Source organism: Sparus aurata, chromosome 14, assembly GCF_900880675.1.
Source record: "Sparus aurata chromosome 14, fSpaAur1.1, whole genome shotgun sequence".
NCBI lineage: Eukaryota > Metazoa > Chordata > Actinopteri > Spariformes > Sparidae > Sparus > Sparus aurata.
Genome location: NC_044200.1, coordinates 7,695,359 through 7,723,273, shown reverse-complemented (window position 1 = coordinate 7,723,273; position 27,915 = coordinate 7,695,359). Strand labels below are relative to the sequence as shown.

At 42.8% G+C, this 27,915-nt stretch overlaps 3 protein-coding genes across 6 annotated transcripts; 1 reads left to right on the top strand and 2 right to left on the bottom strand.

The window, feature by feature from the left end:
* The first annotated feature begins 1,596 nt into the window (after positions 1–1,596).
* On the top strand, positions 1,597–8,293 carry ucmaa (upper zone of growth plate and cartilage matrix associated a). Its single transcript, XM_030440246.1, has 5 exons — positions 1,597–1,745; positions 3,203–3,262; positions 3,350–3,445; positions 6,112–6,210; positions 7,780–8,293. The coding sequence occupies exons 1-5, from the start codon at positions 1,688–1,690 to the stop codon at positions 7,866–7,868; spliced, it is 402 nt and encodes a 133-aa protein (XP_030296106.1). The 5' UTR covers positions 1,597–1,687; the 3' UTR covers positions 7,869–8,293.
* Positions 8,294–9,121: 828 nt separating this feature from the next.
* Positions 9,122–17,456, bottom strand: mcm10 (minichromosome maintenance 10 replication initiation factor). Of its 4 annotated transcripts, none has more exons than XM_030439307.1 (18): positions 17,214–17,456; positions 16,745–16,787; positions 16,374–16,652; positions 16,062–16,277; positions 15,770–15,910; positions 15,462–15,672; positions 15,166–15,331; positions 14,202–14,369; positions 12,649–12,765; positions 12,351–12,547; positions 12,029–12,129; positions 11,779–11,886; positions 10,536–11,027; positions 10,141–10,271; positions 9,886–9,999; positions 9,609–9,754; positions 9,472–9,514; positions 9,122–9,374 (listed from the first exon to the last, which is right to left on the bottom strand). In XM_030439307.1, the coding sequence occupies exons 2-18, from the start codon at positions 16,749–16,751 to the stop codon at positions 9,294–9,296; spliced, it is 2,718 nt and encodes a 905-aa protein (XP_030295167.1). In that variant the 5' UTR covers positions 16,752–16,787; positions 17,214–17,456; the 3' UTR covers positions 9,122–9,293. The 4 variants fall into 4 exon arrangements, with proteins under 4 accessions (XP_030295167.1, XP_030295168.1, XP_030295169.1 ...); XM_030439308.1 differs by having other exon boundaries at positions 11,779–11,892; positions 12,035–12,129; positions 15,462–15,669; XM_030439309.1 differs by having other exon boundaries at positions 11,779–11,892; positions 12,035–12,129; positions 15,770–15,907.
* Positions 17,457–18,277: 821 nt separating this feature from the next.
* optn (optineurin) lies at positions 18,278–26,860 on the bottom strand. Its single transcript, XM_030440673.1, has 13 exons — positions 26,713–26,860; positions 25,778–25,902; positions 25,287–25,495; positions 24,659–24,820; positions 24,270–24,454; positions 23,845–23,947; positions 23,109–23,224; positions 22,776–22,925; positions 20,966–21,050; positions 20,686–20,853; positions 20,436–20,578; positions 19,853–19,935; positions 18,278–19,221 (listed from the first exon to the last, which is right to left on the bottom strand). Exons 2-13 carry the CDS (start codon positions 25,896–25,898, stop codon positions 19,112–19,114), a joined length of 1,635 nt encoding a protein of 544 aa, XP_030296533.1. The 5' UTR covers positions 25,899–25,902; positions 26,713–26,860; the 3' UTR covers positions 18,278–19,111.
* Between the last annotated feature and the right edge of the window lie 1,055 nt (positions 26,861–27,915).

The following is a 27,915-nucleotide window of genomic DNA, read 5'->3' as shown; positions in this document are numbered from 1 at the left end:
GAGGAAACTGACCCACATTTCAGATTTCAACACACAGTCGGAGGAAAAGATCCACAGCGACGTATGATTTCTGCGCCTCGAAGCCCCACACATGCAGTTCAATAGCCCGCAGCGCGATGAAGCATTAACCACAGGTTAGTGCAATCAGGTATGCTCAAGACTGAGATCAGTCATACCTGGAAAGATAATGAATGGGTCCACTACACAACACTGAGATGTTACCACCTGCACACAATCTGCCTGAGGGGAAATATACCCCATTCATATAGTAAGCAACAAATGCACAATAGATAGATGATTATCTGTGAGTGCAGCAGGTTTGTTAAATTCCATGTTACAAGTGTAATTATTTTGCAATAGCTCCACATTATCTATAGCTATACTACCATGCCAATACAATGTAATATTCTATCTTCTTTTGGGATTGATTTCAGCTTTAAACTGTGTCAAGCTGACCCATTTACCTATTTAGTCACAGCTCAAGCTGAGTGAACTTTGGTCAGCAAACTCAAGTTTAACCCCTGACACAAATAACATACACAAAAACAGATTACACGGAAGTCTGTGTGAATGTCATCCACGCACAGACACAAAGGGGCCCTTGAACTGCCGGATGAGTCTTTGATTAGCTGATAGGCCGGTGGTGAGAGACGTGTCCTCGCTCGCGTCAGCTCACCCAGCCGCACAAAACAGCACACGAGGCAGGAAATAAATGTACCTGGCGAAATAAATAAATCTCAGGGCTAACGCACTAATGATGTTTAACGTTATTTGTCCTCGTCTCCGTCTCCAGTCTTTAATTTCTTGCAGGGAGTCGTCAAAGCAGCAGCCCTGCCTCTGTTCGCTGAGCCACTGTTCTCTCCCGGAATTCAAAACAGAGGCAGAAAGTCTCACAGCTGACAATACTTTCCTGTATTTTCCCTTTCCTCACCATAACTCAGAAAAATGTGGAAAAAAAAAATCGCACCAAGACACAAAAAAACAATATGAGGATTTATTTCATGTTACTTTCTACGTGCTATAAGCTGCACATTTGATGTCATTATAAATATAGGTATACATTTTGATTAAAGGGTCTGTTCAGGAGTTGGTGGAGACCAAAACAGAGCCAAAAAGGGAGCAGATCTTAAATGTATGTTCATCAGGTTGCTGTTATGTTTGTGTACATTAGCTTTCATTCCAAACCCATGCTAATGTTGCTCCATGTAAAGGCAATTGTTAGCTAATTAACTCCATAAAGGTGATGAAAGGTCAATGTTGTGTTTACAGCTTGTTGTGCTGCCCCCAAGTGGCCAAACAGCATTTAAAGCAAGTTTAAGTAGTTTTAGTGTTTTTCAACCTTTCAACATTTGAAACAATGACACACAATGTCAATGCAGCATATTCAGATACCACAATACTAGTATACACATATACTATTTTCCTTCTTTAATTCACCTCACTCATCCTTTCCCTCTGTGTGTTCTTCTTCTTCTTCTTCTTCTTCTTCTTCTCCCTTGGGCAACCAAAATTCCAGCAGCTTTCCTCCCCTCCCTGAGCCTTTCTCTCCCCCTTTCTCCTCCCACTCTCCCTGCCTCTCCCACCTTCCTCCCATTCCTCCTTCATCTTCCTCTCCTCTCTCAGTTCACTTCGGTTAGGTTTGCTGTCAGGTCCAGTAGGGTTCTCGCGTCGCTCTCTCTCTGTCAAGATGTCCTGGACTCGAGTCGTCGTGCTCTCTTTGCTCACCACCCTCCTCTTCCTCACCTGTGAGTACCTTTTGTGTGGGTGGGCGGGGGGGGGGACGGGTGTTTTTGATTATACATCCTCAGAGGAGATAAAAAGAAAGGTTCCGAGGATGTAATGCACTTAGATGTGCCAGAGTTCATATTTATTCCAAAATGTATGCTTAGTGATAATTGTGTATGTTTTGTATAATTGTATCCTGTGTATAATTAAATAGAATTATACTTGCATTCAATTAGTTTTGAGTTATGTTTTCAGTAATGAATAAAAACCGAGTAAAGGTAAAAATATCTTATCAATATATTACTTTGGTAAAAGTATAATGACATTAATTGTAATAAAAGGTCAATTATACATATATTTAGATGTACTGTATGTATTTACTGTATACTAAGGGAAGTAATTTAATGGAATTGTGTACATTTACTTAAGTTCCGTACTGTACTCCACGTACATTTATTTGATAGTATTAGTATCTAGTTACTTTAAAGATCACATACTGCATCAGAGCAGAGTAGTGCATTGTTAAATTGATTTTGTTTACTGGCAGTTGCATACAAAAAATAACACTGGCCAGGCTGATAATAGGTTGGCCCATAGTATAGACTTACATGTCAATACTGTATGTTTATAGCAGCTCAAAACATCAATATTCCAGTGCACACCATGATATGACTAACACTATTTTATGATCAGTTACATCGAAAACAAGTAGGAGCGAACTAGTCGTTTTGCTTGCAGCTCTGTCAGATTCGCTCTGTGCTTAACTGCCAACAGGTGTTTATTTAAATAATCAGTTGCTGATCTGACTGTATGTTTATGATATACCTTTACATTTACTTTACTTTTGATACTATTCAAGAGAATTCATTTTCATACATACTAAAGTTTTGACACAATATCAATAATCAAACTCAAGCATGACTTTTGGGTACTTTTCACAACACTGACTATGGGTCATCATCCAATATTATAACCATTATTTATCTATTTATTCTGGTCATTAAAATCAATGTTTTTTAAAAAGATAATACAGATAAAATATGGAAATCAAAATGTATATAAATAAAAGTGACGCAGCATGCAATCTGCAAGGTATCCAGTAACTAAGATTATCAAATAAATATGGCAGAGAAAAAGCACAATATTTGCTTCCAAAATGTAGAAGAAGTATAAAGTAGAAGGACACAGAAATACTCAAGTTCAAGCCTGTCTTAAATATACTCAGGTACAAAAAGTACCAATTAGTGAACTAATGGGCGTGGTATAGTTTCAGATTCTTATACACAAACACAAAATCTATGCACATACACAAGATCAGTGTCCACGTTTACAAATCTGAGTACACATGTAGAGACTGAGACACAGTTTTAACACTCTCAATATTATTTTTTAATAATATTATTACAATACTGACACAATTCACATGTTTTATAATCAAAGACGACAAATCATAATTTCCCTTTGCCTCAAACTGCAGTTTCCAGTGTGGTGGACAGTGCAGCAGTCCGGGACGACTCGAAAGCAGGCCATCCTAAAGGTTATAAAGGTTATATCACTCATTGAAATAACTGTGCTCCACGCGTCCTCCTTGTGTCACCTTCACCTTCTGACCTCTGACCTTCAGGGCCAGCGCGGCAGGTGTTCGTGCCCGAGTCGGAAGCGTCCAACTTCTTCAAACGCCGCAGTCGCCGCTCACCCCGATCCTATGCTGAGCTCCAAGGTAACTGCTTTAATATCTGTTTCCCTCCTCGATCTCTAGATAACAGTAGCTGGGCTGCTGTTACCTGCCAAGAGGAAATAGTTTTGAGTTCATTACTTAAGGTCTGTCATCTCACGGGCAGTAAACCAGCATTTTTGTGAGTAAAGTGTTTTGTCTGTGGTTTTAAGTGAGTGTTATATTTATTCGTATTTGGTGTTGCGTGTGGTTGACTTGTCACAACATCGCCTGAGCGGTTCATGTGGCCACATTTGAGACAGTCTGAAATATGGCCTCCCACAGAGAAACGTGTGAGAGTGTTGGTTTTGTCGGTTTGTTGCCGGACTCTAAAGAGGTTTTGAGGTTTTGACTGCAAGCTCAAGAGAGAAGTAGAGAGAGAGTAATGGAAACTCAAGCAGGTGTTTTGTTCTATACAGTAGCAGCTCTTAAATCCAACACACACACACACACACACACACACACACACACACACACACACACACACACACACAGCTCTCTGTCTCACACACACACACACACACAGAGAAGCTGGAGGCTGCAGAAGGAGTCACAGGGTAGCGTGGAGCAGGCTCCTACTCTGTCAGTTTCTCGGTACAATAAGCTCGTTCTTGCGCTGCCAGCATCCTGTGCGATGCACGACATGGACGCACCTCAACTCAAATGAGCGAACGCACAAATTAAAAGGTGTTTCGGGACATTCCTGCAATCACACTGGAACTTTCGTCATGCTCTTATCACCAAAACAACTTCTTTCGAAAAATAGAAACAGGGTTCCTTTATTCATTTAACTGAGATAAATGGCCAGGCTCACCAGCAGTGATTTTCCTCTTCTCAGTGAAATGTATTCTTGTCAATTCGTCTCTTTTACTGGTGAAAACCCCGTCAGAGGAGTGTTCCCCCGGTGCAGGCCTCCAGAGACAGGTCATTTCACCTTGCCCGCCCATCAGAGCACCAGCCCGGGGGCCTCATCCGCTGGACAAACATTCTTGGGAAAAAAACAACACTTACCGTAAGAAAAAGGCTGATTATGTTCGTGCCAGGTCGGTTCATGAGGGGGCAGTTGTGTGACTGTTTGTAAGGACTTTTATTTTTTTGCCCGGCCGTAAGCGTCTCTGCACTGGCATGCCAACAAATGATCCCACCACGGCTGAATTTGAGTTGTTTTTGAGGTTCGACTTCAGTAACTTCTTGTGGTTTATCAGCCAATTTCAGTTTTTCATCTAATCTTTATTACCTGACTTAAAATACCAAAGTGTACCAACAGAAAATGGTTATTTAAAACACAATGCACACATCTGTAATAGCCATATTTTCCAACAGATGCTGGATGATTTAAAACCAACCGTGACTTCAGTGCATCCCTGTATGGTTTTGTTTCCGAATGTCCCATGATTTTCCCATTTACCTTATGAACTGTTATTCTGAGGTCAAGGACAGCCATTTTCCACCAAATTAGCTCTGTTTTTTTGATTGGTTCCATTCAGGGTTTTTGGAACCTCTGCACTATCCAGCCAACCAGCCCAGTTCCACCAGTTTGGAGAAGAATCACTGTAATCAAGGATGCTTTATCAACAGATAGTGTTGACAAGGAGTGTGACATTTCATCATAGTTTGCACTTTAGATCAAGGAAAACCTCCTATTCTTTGGCTCCTACTGAGATCCAAATTTTCAGACTCCGGTAGGTCTGTGAAATGTTGTGACGTAATACCTACTGTTCAAAAGCATGTTAAAGTAAAAGTAAATTGAAGGACTTACAGCATAGTAATGTCTGATGCGTGTAGCATGAGGCTGAGGCTAGAGAGACTTGCTCAGATTTAAGTCATAACATATTGGGCAACTTGAAAATCAGCGTTGTTGATAGTGATGGATGTAAAGCCCAGAGATCACCAAGGTTTTCCATATTCATCATGCAGTGACTATGAACCGGTGCACTGAATTTCACACCAATCTGTATGATAGTTCTTGCTATTTCTCTCAAAACCCAAAAATCAATCTCATGGGGGCCAAAGGGGAGACAGGGAATTATCAAGGTCAGCAGGGGTCATCATCTGGGGACCAGGGATGTCTGAACAAGATTTGGTGCCAAAAGATGTTGAACTACAGTACATGTGAAAACTTTTACCTGCTGGTGAGGTTACAAGGCAGGTAAGGGATCACCAAAGTCTTTAGGATTAATCTTCTAGGACCTATAAAGTTTTACAATTCATCATGAGGGGACCACGAATCCATGTACTAAATGTCACACCGATCTATCTAGTAGTTGCTGAAATATGTAACTTCAAAACAAAAATGTCAACCTTATGGTGGAACCGGAGGAATCAGGGGATGATCATAGTCAGTAGGTTTGTCCTCTGGGGACCGGGAATGTCTTCACAAGATTTGGTGCCAATAGATGTTGAAATACAGGACAGATGAACATTTTTAAAAGCTGCTGAGGCTAAAAGGCAAGTCAGGGAGCCATTAATCATTAAGATTTATCCTCTGGGACCATGAATGTCTACAAAATGTAACTTCAAATGCCATGCCACTTGCAGAGCTAAAAGTCAAAAACATCAGGTTGTCTAGGGAGGGAACAGTCTGCACCTGCATCATCAGTATCACACCAGTAGGTTGTAAATCAAATGTTTGGATGACTTCTCAACTTTCCTCTCCCTTCTTCTCTCCCCAGCTGAGCAGCGGGTGAAGATTGCTGCAAACGAGCGGTGGAGGGAATACAATGAGGAGCAGAGGAATGAGCATGAGAACTACGCAGAGGAGGCACGCGATGGTAAGACCTGCATGCAACTGCTTTCAGTTCCATTTAAAGACTCTCAGGTTCATCTTCCCTCAAACTGAAGGTACATGCAGCTAACAATGTGCTTGAGTGACAACATTTAACTCATTTTCACCCCATAGACTGAAAATATTTAACAATAAGTGTGTTTCTCAAGATGACTGTCTCAAAACACGGAATAAAACAGAAACATTAAACATATATAGGGACTTTGTTTAAGTAAATCCAGCTAATTTAAGTTTGTATCATGTTGGGAGGGCTAACCGTAATTGATCCTTGAGAAAAAACCTGAGGTTTAATTGGAGTTGGAGTTCCAGTTTGGGTCTCGAATGTCACCCACGAGCCTCTGGACCGCGGCGGAGCGCCTGGGGACTCCACACCAAAACAAAGTGTCCATTTGTGGTCGACCCCAAGCTGACAATCTTCCCTGCGGTTGTCCGTCCAGTGTGATGGCTGTCATGACAGTTTTCTAAACTAAGAACTGCTAACCATAAAAATGCGACTCGGTTTTATAAATAAGATAAACGGTGTTTTGGATGGTTTGGGTCAACAAGGTGGTAAAAACATCTCCACCGTCAGATCGCAGAACACACCAAGGTTTTGTAGAAAGTGTCATACATGTCGTTACTCTTATTTTTCATGCGTCTCAAGATTGTTGGCTCTTCATCCACAAAGAGGAAGAACAAAAACATCGTAAAAATGGTTACCTCCATCGCCAAAATTAGCCACACCATCGGAATGGAAATGTGAATTAGCTATTTCTAATCATGTTATGTGTTCGTTGCAGGCCATTAACAAGTCAAACTTGACACAAACAAAGTGTATTTAGCTGAACCAATTGAATTTGTGTTCATTTTGGATTTTAATGTGTTCTCCCAGCAATGTAGGCTTTGCTGCCATTTTGTCAGTGGTTTGTTGATTCACCTGCACTTGCTGTGACCAAATGGGAGAAGCTAATCCCCCGAAATCTCTGATAATCATAACTACAATTAACATTAGACATTAGATTGCTCTGTATTCCTATACAGTCTATATATAGACATAGAGAGGAGGGACGGCCTAACCAAAAATCAAAGCATACCCCAAGCTAAATGCTAACAAAGTGGACCACGAGCATTAGCCAATTAAAGACTTTGCAAGAATTGTTTTTGGTTAGCAAACAGCTGCCTATTTATACAAATCGCAGACACTGAGGCAGGTTGGCAGAAAAAAGTCCAACACGTTTTGGTCTCCACTAACTCGAAGGAAATTACTGGCTCTTTGGTCAATAAATGACACATTAAGCTAGTGGCTGATTATGACTGTCTGGTGTTTGGTGCTGCAGAGTTAGCATGCAAGTTTATCTTTGTTTTTTTGTTTTTGCTTTAAATGGCTGCCAGCTGTGGCTAAAAAGGCAAAAGAGAGTGAAGCAAAGAAGCACATTTTTAAGCTGGATAAACAAAACAATTAGCTAAAAGACGCTAAAGCACTGCAGAGCTGAGAGAAACTGGGATAAGGTGACAATTCCGACCTTGATTATAGCCACCTTATTTATTGATTTTTTTTAAATTTCTTTATCTACAGAGTCAGATGAGAGATCAAGGGAGACGCACGAGCAGATACGGGAGTATCACTACGATGGTCTCTATCCTCGCTACCACTGGTTCCACTGAGCGTACTGTGTCGCGTGGAGGGCCGGGCTACAGCGCCTCTCATCGGAGCATCACCTTTACCCCCGTACAAATGTAGATTCCTGACACCTTGAGAGCAAGTGCTAGAGTTATCTCGTTGTTTTACAGTACTTTAATCTACAAGATACAGGTTATCGCTTTCTTTTGTCTATTAAAATCTTAATGGTGCAACATGTGTCTCCACGTCAAACTGTAAAATGTATTAAAAGTGCAGTATTTGTATTGTAAGCCAACTTTATCATATAAAATGGAGGCATACATTTTACATGGTTGGTCTAAACCGCCTTTTCTGCATGTACATACACGCTATACGATGTCAGCCTGAGGCATTCTCTCAACAGTCTGAAACGTATTTGATGTCCGAGGTCGAAATAACAAATAAAGAGGTGTCTGACTTCACCAGACCATTGATGTGTTTTTTTACTCAGCCTTGCTCTGTCTGGTATTTGGAGTATTTAAAGGAAGGGAGGCGGTGTGGAATAAAAGAGAAGATGAGGTGAGCTGCAGAAGTCATCAGCCAGAGATTGATTCCACATTCCAGAGTGGAAATATTAGAACCGAACTGGGCAACGGGGAGACAGATGAGGCGAAGAGAGAGAAAAACAGCAAAGGACGGCATAACGAGCCCAAAGTGAAACCCTCAGAATGATGTGGCATGGCACGCCATGCTGGGTAATCACACAGCTGCACATCCAAAAAACCTTATTTTATCTCTGCGCTGCGATTCCACCTCAGACCTTTCCCATTCACAGCCAAGTGGATTGGCCCGCTGACTGGAGTGTGTGCGCCACCTGGCCTCTTTCATCGCACCAACACATGGAGTGTGTTTAGAGGATGGCTGTGTCACGATACGGGAGACTGTTCAGTCCTTTACTAACCAAATAACCTACAGTTCCAGAAATATGGAACAGTAAGAGGGCTTCTTAAAGGCAGTAATGTGATAACTCCCTAATAGCATAATGAAGAAGCGCTGTTCAGTATTAAAAATTCAGGATCCTAATTTGAGGCAGCTAAATTGAATTCAGCCATCGCTAAATAAAGGCCGTTTCTTTTCCTACGGTCTCATGTTAAATTGTCTTTGGTGAAAAAACAGAATAACAGTCAGGCAAATGTTTTCCATCATGCTATTTAAGTTTTATATGATTACATTCCTTCCAGATCTGCACCAGAATCAGTGTGCTCATCTTTCATCACTACATTATTCCGTCAACTGAGTAAAAAACGAGCGTTTGACGTGAAATGTTGCAAAATATTACTTTAATCAACACATCCAGCATCATCACATCACATTAAAAATATCCATAATCAACAAAACAGACACTTTCAAAACATAATTCATACAAATTTAAAACGATTCTTAACACGCAGTTCTTCCGGTACTTTCCCTCGACAGTCGGCTTGGTGCCGTCACTTGCTGTTGAGGAACTTGCCGTGCTCCTCTCCTCGAGTCAGGAGGAGCTCTCCGCCGATCTTTGGTCCGGCTTTCTCCTGGAAGAAAAAAACGTCAAGAGCAACATCAGGTCTGTTTCTTTCACAGCAATGAAAGATTCAGTGTTTTAAATGATCTGAGTAAAAGATATTTTACCTTCAGCATCCCGTCACGCTCCCATTTAAACAGCCCACAGTTACTGGAACGATAAAACAACATTCATTTAACGCGCATGTTATTTGCATGACCGCAGTGAACCCTGAAAGTGATGACAGGAGCACGAAGAGTCTCACCTGCAGTGTTTGTTGGGTAGTCTGTCTAGAGCGATGGCTCTCTGTCCGCAGGGGCATTTGAAGAAGCGCTTCACAGCGTCGTGCCACCGCAGGTCGTGATTCTCCTCCACGCAACGATCTGCCGGCTTGAAGTAGGTGTAGCCACACTGGAGGCAAGGGATCGTGGGAAATAACAACTTAGTTCAACTGAGGGGGGGCTAATAATCACCTCCACCATGCTCACATTAATGTTTATAAACACCATATTTAGCTAATTTATGGATTTACAACTCAGTACCTTTTTACAGGAAACAGCACGGCACTTCATCTCCCTGATGCCCTTCATCTTCTCCTCCATCTGCTCCTTCTTCACCAGGACGTCGAAGTAGCGCTCCTGCAGCTGGTACTCAGCCTGCGAGAGGTAGAAACGTCTTTAATTTAAACACATCTTGCAATGTTTAACACGTGTAAGTGCAGCTGGATTTGCAAACGGGGAGCTGCGAAGCCAAAAGTCTTAACAGATGAAATGTTATCAAGCGTGACTTTGTCATACCGCCTGTAGCACAGCGCCGTGTCGGGATTTGGCGTTGAGGATCTTTTGAAACTCCTCCGACTGGACGTAGAGGAGTTGATCTCGCTTCTTCTTCTGGGCCGGTTCTTCTTCCTCGTTACTGGATGTTTCACCTGCGCGGTGAGTAAAAGGACGGGTCAGAACGAGCAACCACGAAGTTGTTTCATAGATGAATCTAGCGCTCAACTTTCTACACTTTCAGCAGCGAGCTCTTCATCCCTCGTCATGACTGCATTTTCTTTTAGTGAATGATTTTCTTATATAAATTGCTGCCAAGTAAAATCCCTAAAAATCTATTAGATTTATGTTATGCAATATGTTATCCATATCTAAACACACAAAACATGCATTAAGTAAACACAGGTATGATTGTGTACCCTTGGGTGAGGTGAGATTCTTCTCCACCCTGGTGTTGATCTCACTGCTGTTACTCCTCTTTCTCTTCACAGCGTTGGGGTCTTCCTTTTGAAGCCCCTTCCCCTTGGCTCTCAGCTTCTTCAGAGCCAACAGCTTGGCGGCTGATAGGCTGAGAGCGCTGGGGGCGGCTGCAGGTGGAGAGCTGTTCTCGAAGAAGAGGATGTCTTCCCCTTCGGTGAAACCTCGGCCCAGAGTGGGGGCGTGGGGGGCCGCAGGGCTCTGGGTGTTCTTCGGGACCTCGGACGCTGCTTTCGGGGACGTCAGACCGACCCGGCCCAGTGTGGATGACGACCCAGGTCTGGGCCCTGCTGAACTCTGCAGCACCCTCTTCTGGATGTCGCCTGCCCTCTGCAGACGGTTCTGCAGAAGTTCTCTCTGCCTCTGTTTCTGTTGCTTCAGCAGGTCTGAGGCTGAGATGGACTGAAGGGGAACTCCAGCTGCATCCTTGGAGACTGAGGATGAACAACAACGTAAACACCAAGCTACTGTTCCAAGCTGGGATCAAACCTGGCTAGAGACATTTCTTTATTTACATGTTTTAATGATGTTTTTTTCTCAAGCTGATATTCTGCCTCTTCATACTGAAAACCGTCTTTATGCTGCTTTGGAAGGAGAATCTAATCAAAACTGTCCAGTGTGGGAGAGAAATAGAAAATGATAAGTTTTTGTTTTGGCTCTGGCTCCGATTGTATTCATGGTAACACAGCACGCAGTTGGGTGAACACAATTTTTACCACCTGTCTGGCGCAATGCTATGACATGCGTTAAGGTGACGGCGTCTAGTTAATACTTTTCAGTCCGTCTCTGTTAAGGCAGTGCTCCAACACTGATCAGTCAGTGCAGAGTTTGAAAGAGAGACTAATGTAAAAGATATTCAAAAAACTAACAATTGTCAGTAGCTCCAGGAAAAACAATGCGTTTAATTCAGAATGTTATCAATAAAGACTTTTTTAAAACAAGTTGAATGTTTTCTGGATGTGAAAGGAGTCAGTCGCCTATTTTCACTGGTGTACCCATGTTTTAAAAAAATACACATTTGAGTGCAAGAGTGGTATTATTGGCAGTAAACCTTGTATCAGAGATGGCCTGTTATTAATAGTGTTGGTGCTTTTTCACCTTGACTGTAAATATTGATGTGTTATAATCCAGTGAGGCCATGAGCAGCATTAGTCAAAGGCACAGGGACGTTTCCCGGCCGTTTACCTGGTTTGTTGCCCTGTATCAGGTGCTTCTTCAGCTGCAGAGCTCCGGGTGTCGGCATCGACAGCAGGCTCTTAAATTCATTTGAACATCCTGAAACTTCACCAGACTGCACGGCTAAAAAAAAAAAAGAAAACGCACAAACAAGAGACAATTAAAAAAAGGACATTCTCTTTTATACTCACAGTATAATATATCACAGTCACTGTCACTGCTTTAAAAGAGACAACTGGGTGTGCGCAAGACAACTGCTCCTCACCCAGCCTCTTGGCCTGATCGATGAGCTTGGTCGAGCCCTTCACAAACAGCGTGTCCAGAGTCTTCTGGGTGGGTTTGTTCGGTTTTGACGCCGTTCTGCAACACACAGACATGTTACTGGAAAAAAGTCGGGCAGCTCGCATCCTCGCCAGGTCCCACACGCTGTTCCTGGCTTTGTAAGCTGCAGTTAGCCCTGCACAAATTGACTTTAGTAAACACCGTAAAAGTGTGAGGACAATTTCAGCCAGAATCCAAATCGGATAGGGCCGCGACCTCGGTATGTGCATCAATAAAGGGACTCCACTGATTAGACTCACAGCGAGGCAGCGCAGGCGGCTGAGGACACGCCGCCGTAGTGGAAGCCGTCCTGACACAGACGCTCTTTCAGGCTGCCGCCCTTCCCCTTCACCTTGTTGGGAGCTTTCCCAGAATACGACGACTGCAGCTCGGCCCTCTTCGAGCTCATCTTCTTATACTGGGCCTTGACGTGATACTGGCAGAACTGGCAGTCATACTGTGAACAAACAGCCACAAAGAGACACGCCGTAAGATAAAGTGGAATTCGTTAACTTCCGTAAATTCAGGGAAAGGAACGCCGGGAGAAGTCGGACCCACCATGTTGACGATCTGAGAGCAAGGGTCTCCGTTCTTCTTCATGGCCTTGCAATTGCTGTAGTCCTGAGCTTCACCCATCAGCAGCACCTTCTGTGGGTGATCCACCGTCAGGCTCACCTGCGAATGTTCAACACAGCGCTCATTAGTGCTGAAGGATAAGTCGTACTTCCTCGTCATCTCAATTTGAACATGCAAGTTAAGTTAAACACATCGCAAAAGGCAGACTGAAGCATGATGAATATGAAAAATCATTATGTTTATACGTGTCACGCATTCACACTCAGCATGCTAACATTTGGCCAATCAGAAAGAGGCCCCAGTCAGCTAACTGTCAGCAATATGATGGCAACTGTGATTAATGGTTACAACTTCTGCAGTTCGGGAACTTGCTTTAATAACATGTGTTTATATGCTGTTTTATATCATTGTAAATGGAATATCTTTGGGTTGCTGACTGCGGGTAAAACTCGTTAAGACTGTTAACATTTTACCAAAAAAAGGTTTAGTCAAAGAATAAAGAAAACAACCAGCAGATGAATTTGTAATGAAAACAAAGTGCTGTCAATTGAAACTTAAACATTTACATCATTTAATCTTCTGAAAGAGAGCCTCTGCAAAAAAATTATTTAATAATGCTCTCAGAAAAAGCAGAAGAAAGACAAAAGGAAGAGCACAGTCATCTAGGAAAGAGTACTTAACTGATTCAGCATAGCACTTCTATTACACAGGATGAGAGATCATCTTTTGGGCAGTTAACATTAAAAAAACAAAAATTTTTTGATACAAAAGCCCTAATTCTGTGTCAGTGACAGCTCTTTAGCCTGTGTGGAGGTGACGCCTCGTCTCTCCTGGTCTGAACTCAAACTGCCCTCTGTGGGTGGTATAGGTGTGCGTGTGTGTGTGTGTGTGTGCGCGCTCTTGCGTCGTGCATTTGGAAACAGCTTTGGCCTCCCTCGCCACATTCCCCCCTTAACATCTCGGTGTGGCGTGTCATGCTGACACCAACTGGCTATTTTCATTTCACCGACACCTCTACACTGCGTTCTGCTGTAATTTTCTTTCATTGCCAAACCAGTCAATGCCAAAAACAATCTAAAAAAACTTAAGTCTTTCAGTAAAAGATAAATAAAACAACGTTATCACTTCACCACGGTCAGGACAACAGCTCATTTTCGACTGCAATGAGCGTGAGAGATGTTTCTGACCCAGTTTTCTGTCACGCGGTTCAGACTTAAATCTCGTCTACACGTGGGTCATCTTTTAGTAAAATCAGATTCTACATGCAGGAAAAGAATGAACATTTCCAGCGACGTGGGTAAGCTATATAAAAATCTCAAACTCTCCGCAATATCTCCTATATGATTCCTCTCTCACTTCCAGGATTTCAAAACTAAAGGAAAAGGGGAAACCTGCAGAGGAAGATTCTGACAAATTGCATTTAGCTTAATATCACTGAAACTGAATTCCCACATTCTCTTGCAAATCAAATTCAAGCATTTTTAATGACAACCATGGCAGACAGTATTATATTCAGTCCAAGACTGTCCACTCACCCCGTCATATCCGTCTTTCTGCTTCATAGGGTTGGGGTTGAGGAGGCCGATGACCATGCCCGGCTCCGTCTTCCAGTGCTCTTTGTGGACTTCCCCGAACAGCAGCAGGGACACAAACACTTCCAGGTTATGGAGGTCGTTCAGTTTCCAGATGCTGAAGGTTTTGCCCTGCAGAGAGGAAGCACTCGGTCAAAAGTTGAACAGTGCGCAGTGTTTCCGATACATTCCATGAAGTTGAATGTGACTTTGGTTGTCTTTCAGTGCTGTGACAAAAGCCTTCATCACTTCGATCTTCCCATCAATCAAGGTTTGACGCTGCTAGATTAGGAAAGCATCTGTTACTCAACTGCATTGGCTAAAACTTCAACCAATTATACTGCCTCTGTTCTTTGAGAGTGTGCAGTAATATCTGTGGAACAGGCTTTAGAACATTAAAAAATCTCTGAGAAACAGCATTTAAGGATCAAAAACATGACAATATAGGCTATAGAAAATGAAACTATAGATAGATAAAATGTTTCTGTTTCAATTTGCTGATTGTTTTCTCTTAAATTAGTGATGTAGAAATGGTGACAGCCAGAAGCTCCCTCAAAATCAGCTAAATGTTTTTACCAGAAAATGGCTTTATACCACCAAATTGATTTTTTATTCATTCATTTTAGTAACTCTGCTCTGTCATGAGTAGCATAAAGGCATTCTTAACTGCTGTTTCCTTGCAGAGTGGCTTGGTACTACAGCCTTCCTTTACACAGTGAACAAACATGATGCTGATGTTGCAATATCTCTGCTTCACATAGTTACAAAAAAAACCTAGCAAAAAAGCAGACAAGGAAAAATATTCAGTATCACTGTTATGTAGGATATGCAAGTTTCTGTTTGATATGTAAACATTTACACACTGATGTATTCAAAAAAACAAATTGAGGGTTATAACCAGGGATGAGAGATGTAAGCATGAACCTACACTGGTGTTGCTCTGTGGCGTGGCCTTGTTCACCAGCACCGCAAAGGTCACCCAGTCGCTGTCCTCCAGCTTCTCCCGCGTCAAACGCTCAGGCACCTGCGACAGGCGGATCAGACGGCGGTCGGCCATCTTGCGATCCATCTCGCTGGAGGAAACCAGTGGTTTTCTGAAACAGAAGAACAAAGATCCAAAACTGAAACAGTGGACGAGAAATTCTGTTTGTATTTATATGTATATGCGACTCAAAATTCAAGCTGTGAGCTGCAATTTGTTTTCAATCACTTCAGTGTCCTCACCTGAGCCGCAGTCCTGAATATCTCTCAACAGCCACATCTTTAGGAAGGGGAGGAAGAGAGGAAGGTTTGGGCTGTCCTGCTGATGCAGCTGGTGCAGGTCTGCTCTGGGAGGATGGAGGTGATTTCAGAGGGCGGGTGACCTTGCTGGTGCTCTCTACTGGCTGGAAGGAGCTGCCAAGCTTTATCTCCACCAGTGGCCCCCTGTCTTCTGCTGAGAACACAGTGAAGGAGACAAACTCAAAACATGACTTCCAATAACAAACTTCTCTTAATATTCTGGTTCATGTACATGTTTGCGTAAGTTGTACCGGATGTGCTGGGTTTGGCGTGGTGAGCTACTCTGGGTTTGCGCTTGAAGGAGTCAGCATTGTTGAGCTGATCAAAAAAGTCAGAGGACTCCTGGAGCTTCACACCTCCTTCTCCGACTGGGGTGGATGAAGATGTTGCTGCTGTCAGACAAAAAAAGAAAACATAAGCAAAATCAACATTTGTCGCAGGTACTGTATGTGCAGTATTTGCCCATTTATTCTGTGCTTATTGTGTAAAATAAAATGTAAAAAGTGGCCAAACACTGCGGCTTGTGGACAACAAAAAGTTCACCTGCTTGTGTCTTGGTCTTCTGAATGGCAGCGGCTGGTTTGGCGGGGGTCTGTTTGGAGGGCTGTCGAGGGGGTGTGGGTTTGGGGGTCAATGGTTTGGGAGCAGCCGAGCTCCGTGCAGCTGTGACTGGAGCCGAAGGTGAGGTAGAAACCTTCTGGCTTGCATTCAGCTGCTGCTGCAACCGCTGCATCTGCTCCTGCATCCGCCTGAGCTCATCTGAGGAGGGAAGACACAAAGCCCCACCGGTGAACCCAACAAGCAACACTTAATGAGCTTATTACACTGTAGAGGAGAGACTGCAGCAGCACAAACCTTGTAAATCCTCCTTGGACCTGTCCAGGCTCTCACACGCTTCTCCTGCACCTTCTTTCTCTTCACGTTCAATGTCGTCCACATCTCCAAAGAGTTCCGACACCGAGTCTTCTTTGTCTGCGTCCTCCTCGATGCCATCTTTGTACTCCTCCCCCTCATCATTGTCGTCATCAAACAGGCCCTCCAAGTCGTCTGCCTGCTCCTCCTGACCGCCCTGTTGTTCTCCGATGCCCTCGTTCTCCTCCAGCAGCGCCGTCAAAATGTCCAGATCATCCTCACCTGGGAAGGAAGAGAGAAGGTATGCGCCGACTTATGTCTTGACAGATTCATAAAGCTGTACTTCAACATGTCTTAAATCACATGATACTTACTGTCCATTTTGGAGAGGTTGATGACTTTGAATTTGCTCTTCTCCTAAAAGGAGGCAAACACTTAGATTATTGCTTGAAATGAACAACATACTCATTTGGAAACTCTTCTCAAATGGTAAACTTATGAAAAGAATATAACAATATCAGAGTTTTATGACGTGTACCTGTGCAACTTTTACATTTACATCCAAATATTTTCGTTACCATAGGTTATCTATGCTATCAACTTAAAATGTCAGTTTACGTGAAAGAGATGAGTAAAGTACTGAAATTCCGTTTCAGCCTGACACAACGTCTTGTTTCACCGAGCCCATTTAAAGACAGATAGAGTTCAACTTTGTCAGATATATAGTGTCAACAATTTGACAATATGAATACTGTTACTCGAATACTCTTCTGTGAATGTCAAAATGAAACGTTAGCTGGTTACTTATTACATTTCGGTTTCTAGGTGAGACAGTCAACTTACCTTGTCTCCCACTGATACCGCTTTGTGTCTTTTGCTAGCTCTAATGTAACTTTGGCGGCTTCCACGACTACGTCAGACCTGTCAATGTATTGCTTATTTTCCGGTTATCAACACGGCATGTAGCTATTTAAAAGTCACAAGTTATATTTGATTAAAAAATCCACATTAGGCTTGTGTTGTAAGCTTTACAGCCTGCTTTCAGAGCTCTGGGCGAGGGAGAAAATCTAATCTGGCGCTAAACGGAGGACCCGGCTGTGTTGTCAAAGTTGAGGCAGTTGCCCAACGACCTGCCTGACTGAAAAAAACAGGCTCGTCTATCACTAAAGGGGTTTTCGACCAAACTTTGAGGACTACATTATTCAAAAAGGAAACATTAATGCAGGATAAAATGATATGTTCGACATTATGAATTTCTGTTGATATCAATTTTGTTGCAGCATTTGTCGACGGGGAACTCGGGAGCCCAAAATTGTTTTTTTGTTTACAAGACTGAGGCCAGGAGCGTTGTGTAGAGTACTCCCTGAATTTTAGCTCGCAGGTGCATCTTCCTTGTTGTTTTTAGGGGCAAATATAACCTTCCTCGCTAGAGCCTATAAATCCTACTGTCAACCCTGTCTTAACCTCAACCATAGCCTTTGTTGTCGGATTCCATTTGATTGCTTCGTCAGTAGCTAAGGAAGAAGTGTGCCTTGAAGGATAAATCCAGGGTTTATTAATTATGCCATACAATACGGTCCTAAAGACCTGCATAAGACATGACTGATGGGTGACTCCGCAAATGTGGAGTGCAGTTTCTCTAGAAATAATTATATTATTAATAATAGTAACTATAATACATCTGTGTCTGACAAGTTAAAATGTTGTATTTTCAAAGCAAGAAAATGGGACTTAAACATAAATACAGTATACTGTATGTTCTATTCAGTACAGAAAAGAAAACAAATGTCAAATGGGGCATTTATAGCATAGAAGAAGAAAAAAAGACCCAGTTCACACTTGTCAATTGGGAAGATTTTCCAAAAGACTTCAGCAAGGATAGATATGTGAAAAAAACAAGCATCCAATATGACTAAAAGCAGACAGAAATTTAGAGTTTATTTTATTTTCATTCACAGAATTACCACATGGAGTCAGGAGACATTTGTAATCTACAGACTACAGAATCAGCAGGTTGTTGGAGCCTCCTGCACATACACTTACAAAGGCTGTGACTTACAGTGATAGGTTGATCAAGATAAATATAACAAGTTTTAATTACCAGGTATCATCTGCAGTCTAAATAAAATATATATCCTTGTATTAAAGTGCCTACATGGTGCATGCTCATTTTTCCACCAACACCAATAAAGTAATCATGAGTAAAAATATCCTTTCCAAGCAAAAAATAGAAATTTCATTTGACGAGAAAACATTTTAAAAATAATAAAAAGCCTTCAGCAACCAATTGCTTGGTGAAAAAATTAAACTTGTAATTCTCACTTAATGCGTGCATACAGACAGACGGCAACAAACGTCTTATGAAAGTGCTCATAGACTTTCTGTTTTGGTATTCAAGACGTGTTTTGCGCTGAAGAAATTAATGTTCAGCCTCGTCATTACAGCAACAAACAGTCTATGTGCCAGATGACATGGGGTCAAAAAATAAAAGATGTGTCCTGCAATGTTTTTCCTGTTCTAGTCTAACTCTTTAAAAGAGTATTCAAATTTAAAACATTAGACAGGACCAATAATTTTTTAGATTTGTGGAAAGTGTTCCCATCCTACAATGAATTTTCATGAGTTTTTCATGGAACTGTGGACTGAGAGATCTGAGAAGAGGTACAGGTAAAAGCAGAGGAAGACTCAGATTAAGGTGCTACAGGAGTCACTTTTTGGTGGATGCTAGTAATGATGGAGGTCTAGTTGATGCAGTCCATGATGTGGATCTGCAGGGAGTCCAGGTCTGGCAGGATCTCATTGCACTTGGGACAGGCGTGTTCAGGAATATTCCCCTGCTGCCAGTCAGTACCTGAGAGTCAGAGACAATGATCACAACCTGAACATGCTGGAAAGATGTTCCTGTTACACATTTTGCCATCAAACGAGCACTTCCTCTTAATATTTTGTTATGTTGCAACATGTTCCGACAATCTCACAATTTAGGTTTTACTATAAAGATGGTGAAAGGTTCAATAAAGGAGTAGTTCAACATTCGGGAAACTAGGTTATTCACTTCTTGTCAAAAATTACAGAAGAAAATTGATAGAACTCTGTCTGTGCACTAAATATGACATTAAACCAGCAGTTGTTTAGCTTAGCTTGGCATTAAGACAGGGGATTGCAAAAACATGGGGTTCTTTTTTATGTAGACCAGTGACTTCCTTGAGCCATGGAGACAGGAAGTCCCCAGGAAGTTCCAGGTTGGTGTTTCCCCCCTTCTTCCACTATAAACCATTTAACTGTGTCCTGGCCCTGGCTTCATGTTTAGCACAGATGCACAATATAATAAAATCTTCTCATCTCACTTGGAACGAAAACCCATTTCGAAATGATTCTTTGAAGGCTCTTAAAATCAGCTACAATAAATGGCATTTGTACACAGCATGATAGAAGTATACATAGAAGGCTACATTCAGGACAAAATAAAAGAAGAGATATACCTCTTCCAACCAAAGAAGCACCGGCTCCGTGTGGACTTCCTCCCAGTGACACATGTCTCCTCTGCATTTCGCCCAGCGATCGCCTGTGGAGAAACAAGAACAATTATTGGAGAAAACCCGGCATGGTAACACGTATGTACATTACCACGAGAGCAGGGATTTTCCTTGTTATATCAGAATGTAAAAAGGAGTTCTGTAGCGAGCATGCAGTAACAGTCCCATCATGTAAGTACAGTACAATACAACTCTTTTTTGTCTCTGTTTACCACTGTTAAGATTTATGATAAACAAAGTCTTAACAATCAAAGTAATATATTTTTTACCACATGGACAACATAAAAAAAAGTAAGGTGTGCATTGTCTTAGAATCTGACATCCTCACATGGGTCTGTGATGCAGGATAACATCACCAACACTGTCCAATAAATGAATACTAGACAGGCCATGAAACTTCATGTTTATAGTAAGTAATCAGACCAGAACTCAAAAGGAACAATATAATGTATTTTTTTTCTTGGGTCCAGACCAACCGAACCGAACCACATGGCTAAAACCAGACTTGGTCTTCTGGTTAATTCCGTACCGGCCCAGTGAGTCCATCTCCTCCTGCAGATGGATGTTCTGCTTCTTCACGTACTCCAGCTGAGCAGCCAGACGCTCCCTCTCTTCATGGAGCTTCTCCCTCGCTGCTCGCTCTGCGTAGAAGTCCGAGGAGTAGACCTCTGCCTGCACAGAGAGTACAACAAAAAGAACGATGGGTACCCATGCTTTCGTGTCGACTTTTGACACCAAGATTTCAACACAGATGTGAAAGCATTTATACGCCCGCTGACCTGTGCCTGGAAGACAGATATTTGTTCCAGCTCCTTCTCCTTCTGGAAGATCTCCTGCTTCATGAGATCGATCTTGTCCTGTTTAGCAACCAGCGCCTGTTCAGCAGCAGTCAGCCGCTGCTGCAGCTCGTCCAGCATCTCCTTCTGCACCATCTGGGCCTGCAGGACCTGAGGGCGATGATCAAATACATCTGGCTCTCATTTCACAACATTTATACTCTTATAGCTGCATTATGTTGGGTGTATCGGCAGGATTTGATAACGTGCTACATAAACAGACCTCTTTCTTCTTCTTGTCCTCTTTGAGTTCGTTGTAGTCTTCAAACAGTTTGGTGTAGGCATCCTTCAGCTGGGTCAGGCTGTTCCTGTGAGAGAGGAAGGAAGGGTGTTACCGGTGTCACTACTGGGATACAAATGAACGAGGATTTCAAATGCAATGTCTGCACATTTAAATTGCTATCAAAAACCCTAGCCTCAAAAGGTTTCAGATTTCAATACCGCTATATACACACACTGAATAAAAAAATAAACGCAACACTTTTGTTTTTGCTCCCATTTTTCATGAGCTGAACTCAAAGATCTAAAACATTTTCTATATACACAAAAGAACCATTTCTCTCAAATATTATTCACAAATGTGTGTTAGTGAGCACTTCTCCTTTGCCGGCCCGAGATAATCCATCCCACCTCACAGGTGTGGCATATCAAGATGCCAATTAGACGGCATGAGTATTGCACAGGTGTACCTCAGGCTGGCCACAATAAAAGGCCACTCTGAAATGTGCAGTTTTGCTTTATTGGGGGGGGGGGGGTCAGAAAACCAGTCAGTATCTGGTGTGACCACCATTTGCCTCACGCAGTGCAACACATCTCCTTCGCATAGAGTTGATCAGGTTGTTTATTGTGGCCTGTGGAATGTTGGTCCACTCCTCTTCAATGGCTGTGCGAAGTTGCTGGATATTGGCTGTCGTACACGTGTCGTATACGTGTCGTATCCAGAGCATCCCAAGCATGCACAATGGGTTACATGTCCGGTGAGTATGCTGGTCATGCAAGAACTGGGATGTTTTCAGCTTCCAGGAATTGTGTACGGATCCTTGCAACATGGGGCCGTGCATTATCATGCTGCAACAAGAGGTGATGGTCGTGGATGAATGGCACAACAATGGGCCTCAGGATCTCGTCATGTATCTCTGTGCATTCAAAATGCCATCAATATAATGCACCCGTGTTCGTTGTTCACAACATACACCTGCCCATACCATAACCGCACCGCCACCATGGGCCACTCGATCCACAACGTTGACGTCAGCAAACCGCTCACACACAAGACGCCACACACGCTGTCTGCCATCTGCCCTGAACAGTGAAAACCGGGATTCACCCGTGAATTGAACACCTCTCCAACGTGCCAGACGCCATCAAATGTGAGCATTTGCCCACTCAAGTCGGTTACGAAGACGAACTGCAGTCAGGTCGAGATCCCGATGAGGACGACGAGCATGCAGATGAGCTTCCCTGAGACGGTTTCTAACAGTTTGTGCAGAAATTCTTTGGTTATGCAAACCGATTGTTGCAGCAGCTGTCCGGGTGGCTGGTCTCAGACGATCTTGGAGGTGAACATGCTGGATGTGGAGGTCCTGGGTCTGAAACGCCTTTGGAGATGGCTTATGGTAGAAAAATGAACATTCAATTCACAGACATTCCTGCAGTCAGCATGCCAATTACACGCTCCCTCAAAACTTGTGACATCTGTGGCATTGTGCTGTGTGATAAAACTGAACATTTTAGATTGGCCTTTTATTGTGGCCAGCCTAAGGTACACCTGTGTAATAATCATGCTGTCTAATCAGCATTTTGATATGCCACACCTGTGAGGTGGGATGGATTATCTCGGCAAAGGAGAAGTACTTACCAACACGGATTTAGACAGATTTGTGAACAATATTTGAGAGAAATGGTTCTTTTGTGTATAGATAATGTTTTAGATCTTTGAGTTCAGCTCACGAAAAATGGGAGCAAAAATAAGTGTTGCGTTTATATTTTTGTTCAGTGTACGTACGTAGGTGTGTGTGTGTGCAGCCTCTGACCTGTCCTCCCCAGCCTTCCTCTGTTCCATCTGGCTCTGGGCCAGCGTGCTCTCCAGCTGCAGCTTCAGCCGGTCATTCTCCGTCTGAACAGCCTGTTTCTCCACCAGCTGGGCCTTCAGAGTGGCCACATCTTGTTCCACCTCCCGACATCTAGACGCATGATCAAATACATTAATATGTGTGGATCAAGATAAAGCATAGGAACCATTGATGTACACAGTACTCAGAAAATGTTTTCATACATTTTCCCTGTAATTTGTTTGGTAATACAAAAAGAAATAATTTAACAGCATTATTCTAGTCTCCTCCTTAAGTGGGTATGTGTATGCTAACCTGTCCTGCAGGTTCTTCTTCATGCCTTCTGCTTCATCAAGCTTGCTCTGAGCCTGCTGCAGCTCTTTGAACAGTGTCATCATCTGAGACTTCAGATTCTCCACCTCAGAGGCTGCCTGAAATATTTGCATGATGCACAAACATTATGAGGAGGAAACAAAACATGACAAATAGTGGCGGACCTCTGCCAGTTATGGTAATGATAATCGTAGATTAACGTCAGTGGAGAGAGATGCGACTTCCATCTGAGTACAATCTGTAAGAATTGGCCAACTGTCAAATTCATGTCATACAAATGGGGGGCAGCATAAAAGCAGAGTAATTGCTAACTGCTGCTAACTGTAGCTGCTGTTAGATAGTTAGTCCAGTTAGCCATGCAGCTAGGACTGGACCGGGACCGAACACAACCTCCTGAGTGGGACAGATTGTTTGATGACAAGGAAAAGTCAAAGTACTGAGGTCATTTTCAGCCTGAGCTATATTACTATATTAGCTATATATCTCAAAATACACGGACGTCAAAACTGTTACGTCTTCGCACTACGCTGATTATTGTAGTACATTTCTGAACATTTAAACTAAAATTCTTACATATGCCTCTTTAAATACAATGTGAGAAGTTACTTTCACATCAGCCTCTCATCAGAATGGACAGATCACAATCATCTTTCACACAAAGTCTGCAGTTCGTTTAGTCTTTGTTACTCCAAACATGGATTTAGCACTGAGTAAATACCTTTTCCTCTTTCTCAGAATCTTCCTTTGCCTCTGCAGTCTCTGGCTGGGTGGTCTGTGTTGATTCGTCTTCAATGCTCCTCCTCTTCTCCAGCTCTCTAATTCTGTTGGAGAATTTGTTTCATAAACAGTTCTAAAAAAAACACACATTCCAGAGGGATAAAACAAAAACCGAAGAGATTTAAGAAGAAAACACACTTAAAAATAAAAACATGAATAAAAAGCAAAGACAGCCGTGGGAATACTGCAATAAAAGTAATGGCATGTTTCATCTTTAAACAACTAAATTTGGAAAAAAAACAAGAGAGAAAGCAAGAAATAGGCTGATTTACTGTATTTCCTGATGCTATAAACATTCCTTTTATTTGTGGTGATTGCAGCAAATTATTAAGTGGGGAACTGTTTCTCTCAGTGGCTGCTCTCTACCTGTGAGCAGAGGTCTGCAGCTCGGCCTGCAGCCGCTCGGCCCGCTGCGTCTCGTTCCTCAGTGACTGGAGGAGCTGGCTGACGGTCACCTCCTCGCTGTCGACCCGAGATGCCGTCATGCTCAGGTCAAGACGTTTGCTGCGCTCCGAACCGCACACATCGCTAATGCCGTCCACACCGCCGTCCTGGGAGGAATAATAATAGTTAGATCCCAATCTGGAATTTACACCAATGTCTTATTTCACCAGCATCACGTAACGAAACCGTCTTCTCATTGTGGGTTTAAATGTAGACTTAAAGTGTTAGATGCGGCCCTTCCATGGTGAATAGAAGAAGATTCTGAATGTACAATTCATTAATTATGTGTGTGTGTGTGTGCTGCTATTCACCGAGACCCTGATGACCTCAATGAAGGAGTCGCTGTTTGAGTCCTGATCCGCCTTCAGCTGCAGCTCAGAGTTCATCGCCACCAGGTCGTGCTTCTCTGCCTGCAGGCGAGCGACCTGGGAACGCAGGGCCTCCAGCTCTGCGCTCTGGTTGGATGACACCGCCTGGAAATGACATCGCACGTCAGCAATGCGGAACACATGGGTGTTAAAGGTTCTATATTATGATCATTTTCAGGGTTCACACTGTCATCTTAAGTGTCTACTATCAAATGTTTACTCGTCTTAATGTTAAAAAACAAACAAACACATGCTTCATCTTGGAGTCCGTCTCTTTAATGCCTCCCTTTCTGAAAAGCCAATATTGGGGGAAGGGATGTCATTATGATACTTCCAGTATTTATTATATGCAGCACCTAATCCTAATTTATAATCCAAAAAGGCATTTAAAAAAAATTACGTTTCCGACAATAAGGGGCCTTTAAATAGCTGTTTTGGTTACAGATTGACAGAAGCTTAAATCCTTAAAACAGTTATGAACATGGGAACACAACACTGGCTCTCAGCTGCTTTCATCCAGAATAAACCAACTACACACACACACACACACAAAAAAAAGGTACATCCTCACCATCAAGCCTCCAAGAGCTCCTCCTGTCCTCCCCTCTCCGCCGAGCCTCCTGCTCAGCTCCTGGTTTTGGAGGGTCAGCCCCTCCATGCGGCTCCGGGCCTCGGCCAGCCTGCTCTCCAGGAAGTCCCGCTCCTGCCGCTGCTTCTCCCGCCACGCAGTCAGACCCTCGAAGCGCTCCTTCATCGTCAGGTTGGTCTGACGCAGGGCCTCTGAGGATTTGAATATGCGATGATTGTACCAGTCAAGTGATTTGAACTGTGAGCCTTTCCGTCCCCACGCACTGCTCCAGCTGGTCTGCCACAATATCTCCACCCTGACATGAGCCACCAGGAACACAATGACCACTCACCCAAGCTGATAAGAGCATTAAGGAGGACTAGAAAACAGACTTCTTTGTTTGTTGTTGTTGTGCAGCAACAACAAATAAGAAGCTCAAATAAAAAAAAAACATTTGCCTCAGCTCTGACCCCACCAACACCAATCAGTCTTACCCTTCAGGTCTCGGTTCTCCTGGATGAGGATGTTCATCTGCTGCAGGGTTTCCTCCAGCGTGCCCGACTGACCGGGAGAGCGAGAGATGTCGCCGTTCATCATGGGGCCTCCAGACGCCATGACGCTGAGAGGAAGGCAAAGCAAGTTAGGGATCTCTTTGCCCTGGGTCTTATGTTGTAAGATTTGCAATAGGCTCTGAGAAGGAATACACTTATCAACCTCACATCCCCCACACAAATGGACTGACATTTCATTTCATGGGAGATTTTAACGTCACCACACAACATGGATATTGACTGTAAAGGCTTGGGATGAGATCTCCAGTCTGGCTGTGTTTACTTGTGCCCTGTTGTCAGTATATGGGGCAAAAATGAAAACAAAAAAACTGCTCCACGCTGACATCAGCCATGACTCAGTGGTTCCGCATGCAGCAGCAGCAGCAGCAGCAGCAGAGAAGCAGTACACAGTCAATGAAACTAAATTATCTCATCAGCAGGCCACATGATAATTGGATTTTGACAATAACAGAGGGCAGTGCCTATGTATCAGGCTGGACACTGTGGCCTGCTTCTGCCCGCACACAACCACTTACTCAACGGCTGTTCCTAATAAGCAACTAGCTTAAATCAGTATTTCATCAGCTGAAACAACACGCTGAAACTGTAGCTAACTTGGCAACAGTACAGTCAAGAAGTGGGATGAATGCTAACCACCGAATAGACACACCGCCGGCCTGTCAAAATGTTAAAAAGATAGCTTTGTTAAATATGTCGTTATATAATTTTACTTTCGCTTTCCTCAGGTGGGCCCATCCCATGTACGACTCTTGGTAAACACAGAAAAGTTAGCAGTAAGTCACACGACGCAGTTTGGCTCAACCCGAGCCAAACTGCGTCACAACAAATGTTAACCGAGTCAAGGTGTCTCAACTCACCTGCTGTCAACTCCTGAGCCTAACGCAGTCTGGAAAGTCACTCCCGAAACACACTCAAACACTCGGAGAGACGAGAAATGTGTCGGTCAACCTTGCAGCGCTGCTTCTTGGTTTGTAGCAACGTCAAGTTATATAAGGGAACAGTGTGCTTCCGGTGTTGTTTTTCAAAATAAAACAATCACTTAAATCACTCAATTTTAAAAAAATGTAATTTCAGTCTAAAAATAATAGAATAGAATTGAATAGAATAGTCTTTATTAGGGGTCAAGAATTGAAGTAGAGAATATCTCTACTTCGTTTTAATCGGGACTTTTTCCAACAAAAATCTTTTAACAATACAATTTCTAATAGCTTTTAATGTAACTTATCTGTACAAACAACAGTCTCAAATTTTGAAAATGTCTTGTGCAGAAACAGCAACAATAGCATGGAAAAGAGAAATACATTAAGACAAGCTAACAGCACGGGTCTAATACAATCAATCCGATTATATGAAACATTACAGTATGCTCAATTTGAATTCAGTATGAACCTGTTCGGTAAAAACCTCATTCTGCTGCAAGTTATGTAATAATTTAATTGTATGAAGCTTTTAATGGTTAGAATGAAAAAATAAAAATCAAATTAGCCAAACCAAAAATGGAGTAGCACCCTGTAAATATAGTCAGAGGTTCCATATCAGCCACATGAGAAATAAACCATATGAATGTTGAGGTTGCTATAATTTTTGGTGACTTTGACCTGAACATTATTCTTCCGATTAAAAAACATAAAACGCCAACGACCAAGTTAAGCAACAAATATTCAAAATGATCAAAGAAAATCTGAACTAATCTCGGCTGCAGTAATAATCGCTAATCCATGTTCGAAGTTTTCGGTCAATTTATTTGGGATTCGTCTAGTTTTAGCTTTTACTTTGAAGGCTAATTTACCTTCCTTCCCGTCCCCACATGCCTCACTATCGCTCTGTCTCGTGAGGCTTTCATTTCCTCGAAGTGACGTCACAGAGCAGGTAGCAGATGTGAGTATAAAGTGCAGCAGTTTCCGAACGGAGCCGCTACTCACACGGCTCCATCCGCATCTTTTACACGTCACTGAGCGGCTGACAGCGGTGGGCGGGGCCTGTCGTCAGCTGACAGCGGGAATTCCCCTCTGGAGTCACCTTGCACTTTGGACAAAGAGTGGAGACTCCCTAACCTGCTC

Bases quoted from the DNA above. Each gene is read 5' to 3' on its own strand.
- ucmaa (XM_030440246.1), top strand. From the start codon at position 1,688: ATGTCCTGGACTCGAGTCGTCGTGCTCTCTTTGCTCACCACCCTCCTC. The intron at 1,746-3,202 runs GTGAGTACCTTT...CTCAAACTGCAG, and splicing joins CACCCTCCTCTTCCTCACCT to TTTCCAGTGTGGTGGACAGT. The intron at 3,446-6,111 runs GTAACTGCTTTA...TTCTCTCCCCAG, and splicing joins ATCCTATGCTGAGCTCCAAG to CTGAGCAGCGGGTGAAGATT.
- mcm10 (XM_030439307.1), bottom strand. The intron at 15,911-16,061 runs GTGAACTTTTTG...TTTGTCTGACAG, and splicing joins GAAGACCAAGACACAAGCAG to CAGCAACATCTTCATCCACC. The intron at 10,000-10,140 runs GTATGACAAAGT...TACCTCTCGCAG, and splicing joins ACGGCGCTGTGCTACAGGCG to GCTGAGTACCAGCTGCAGGA.
- optn (XM_030440673.1), bottom strand. From the start codon at position 25,898: ATGGCGTCTGGAGGCCCCATGATGAACGGCGACATCTCTCGCTCTCCC. The intron at 23,948-24,269 runs GTAGAGAGCAGC...ATTCTCCAACAG, and splicing joins CTGCAGACCTCTGCTCACAG to AATTAGAGAGCTGGAGAAGA. The intron at 20,579-20,685 runs GTCAGCGGGCGT...CTCTCTGTGCAG, and splicing joins TATCTGTCTTCCAGGCACAG to GCAGAGGTCTACTCCTCGGA.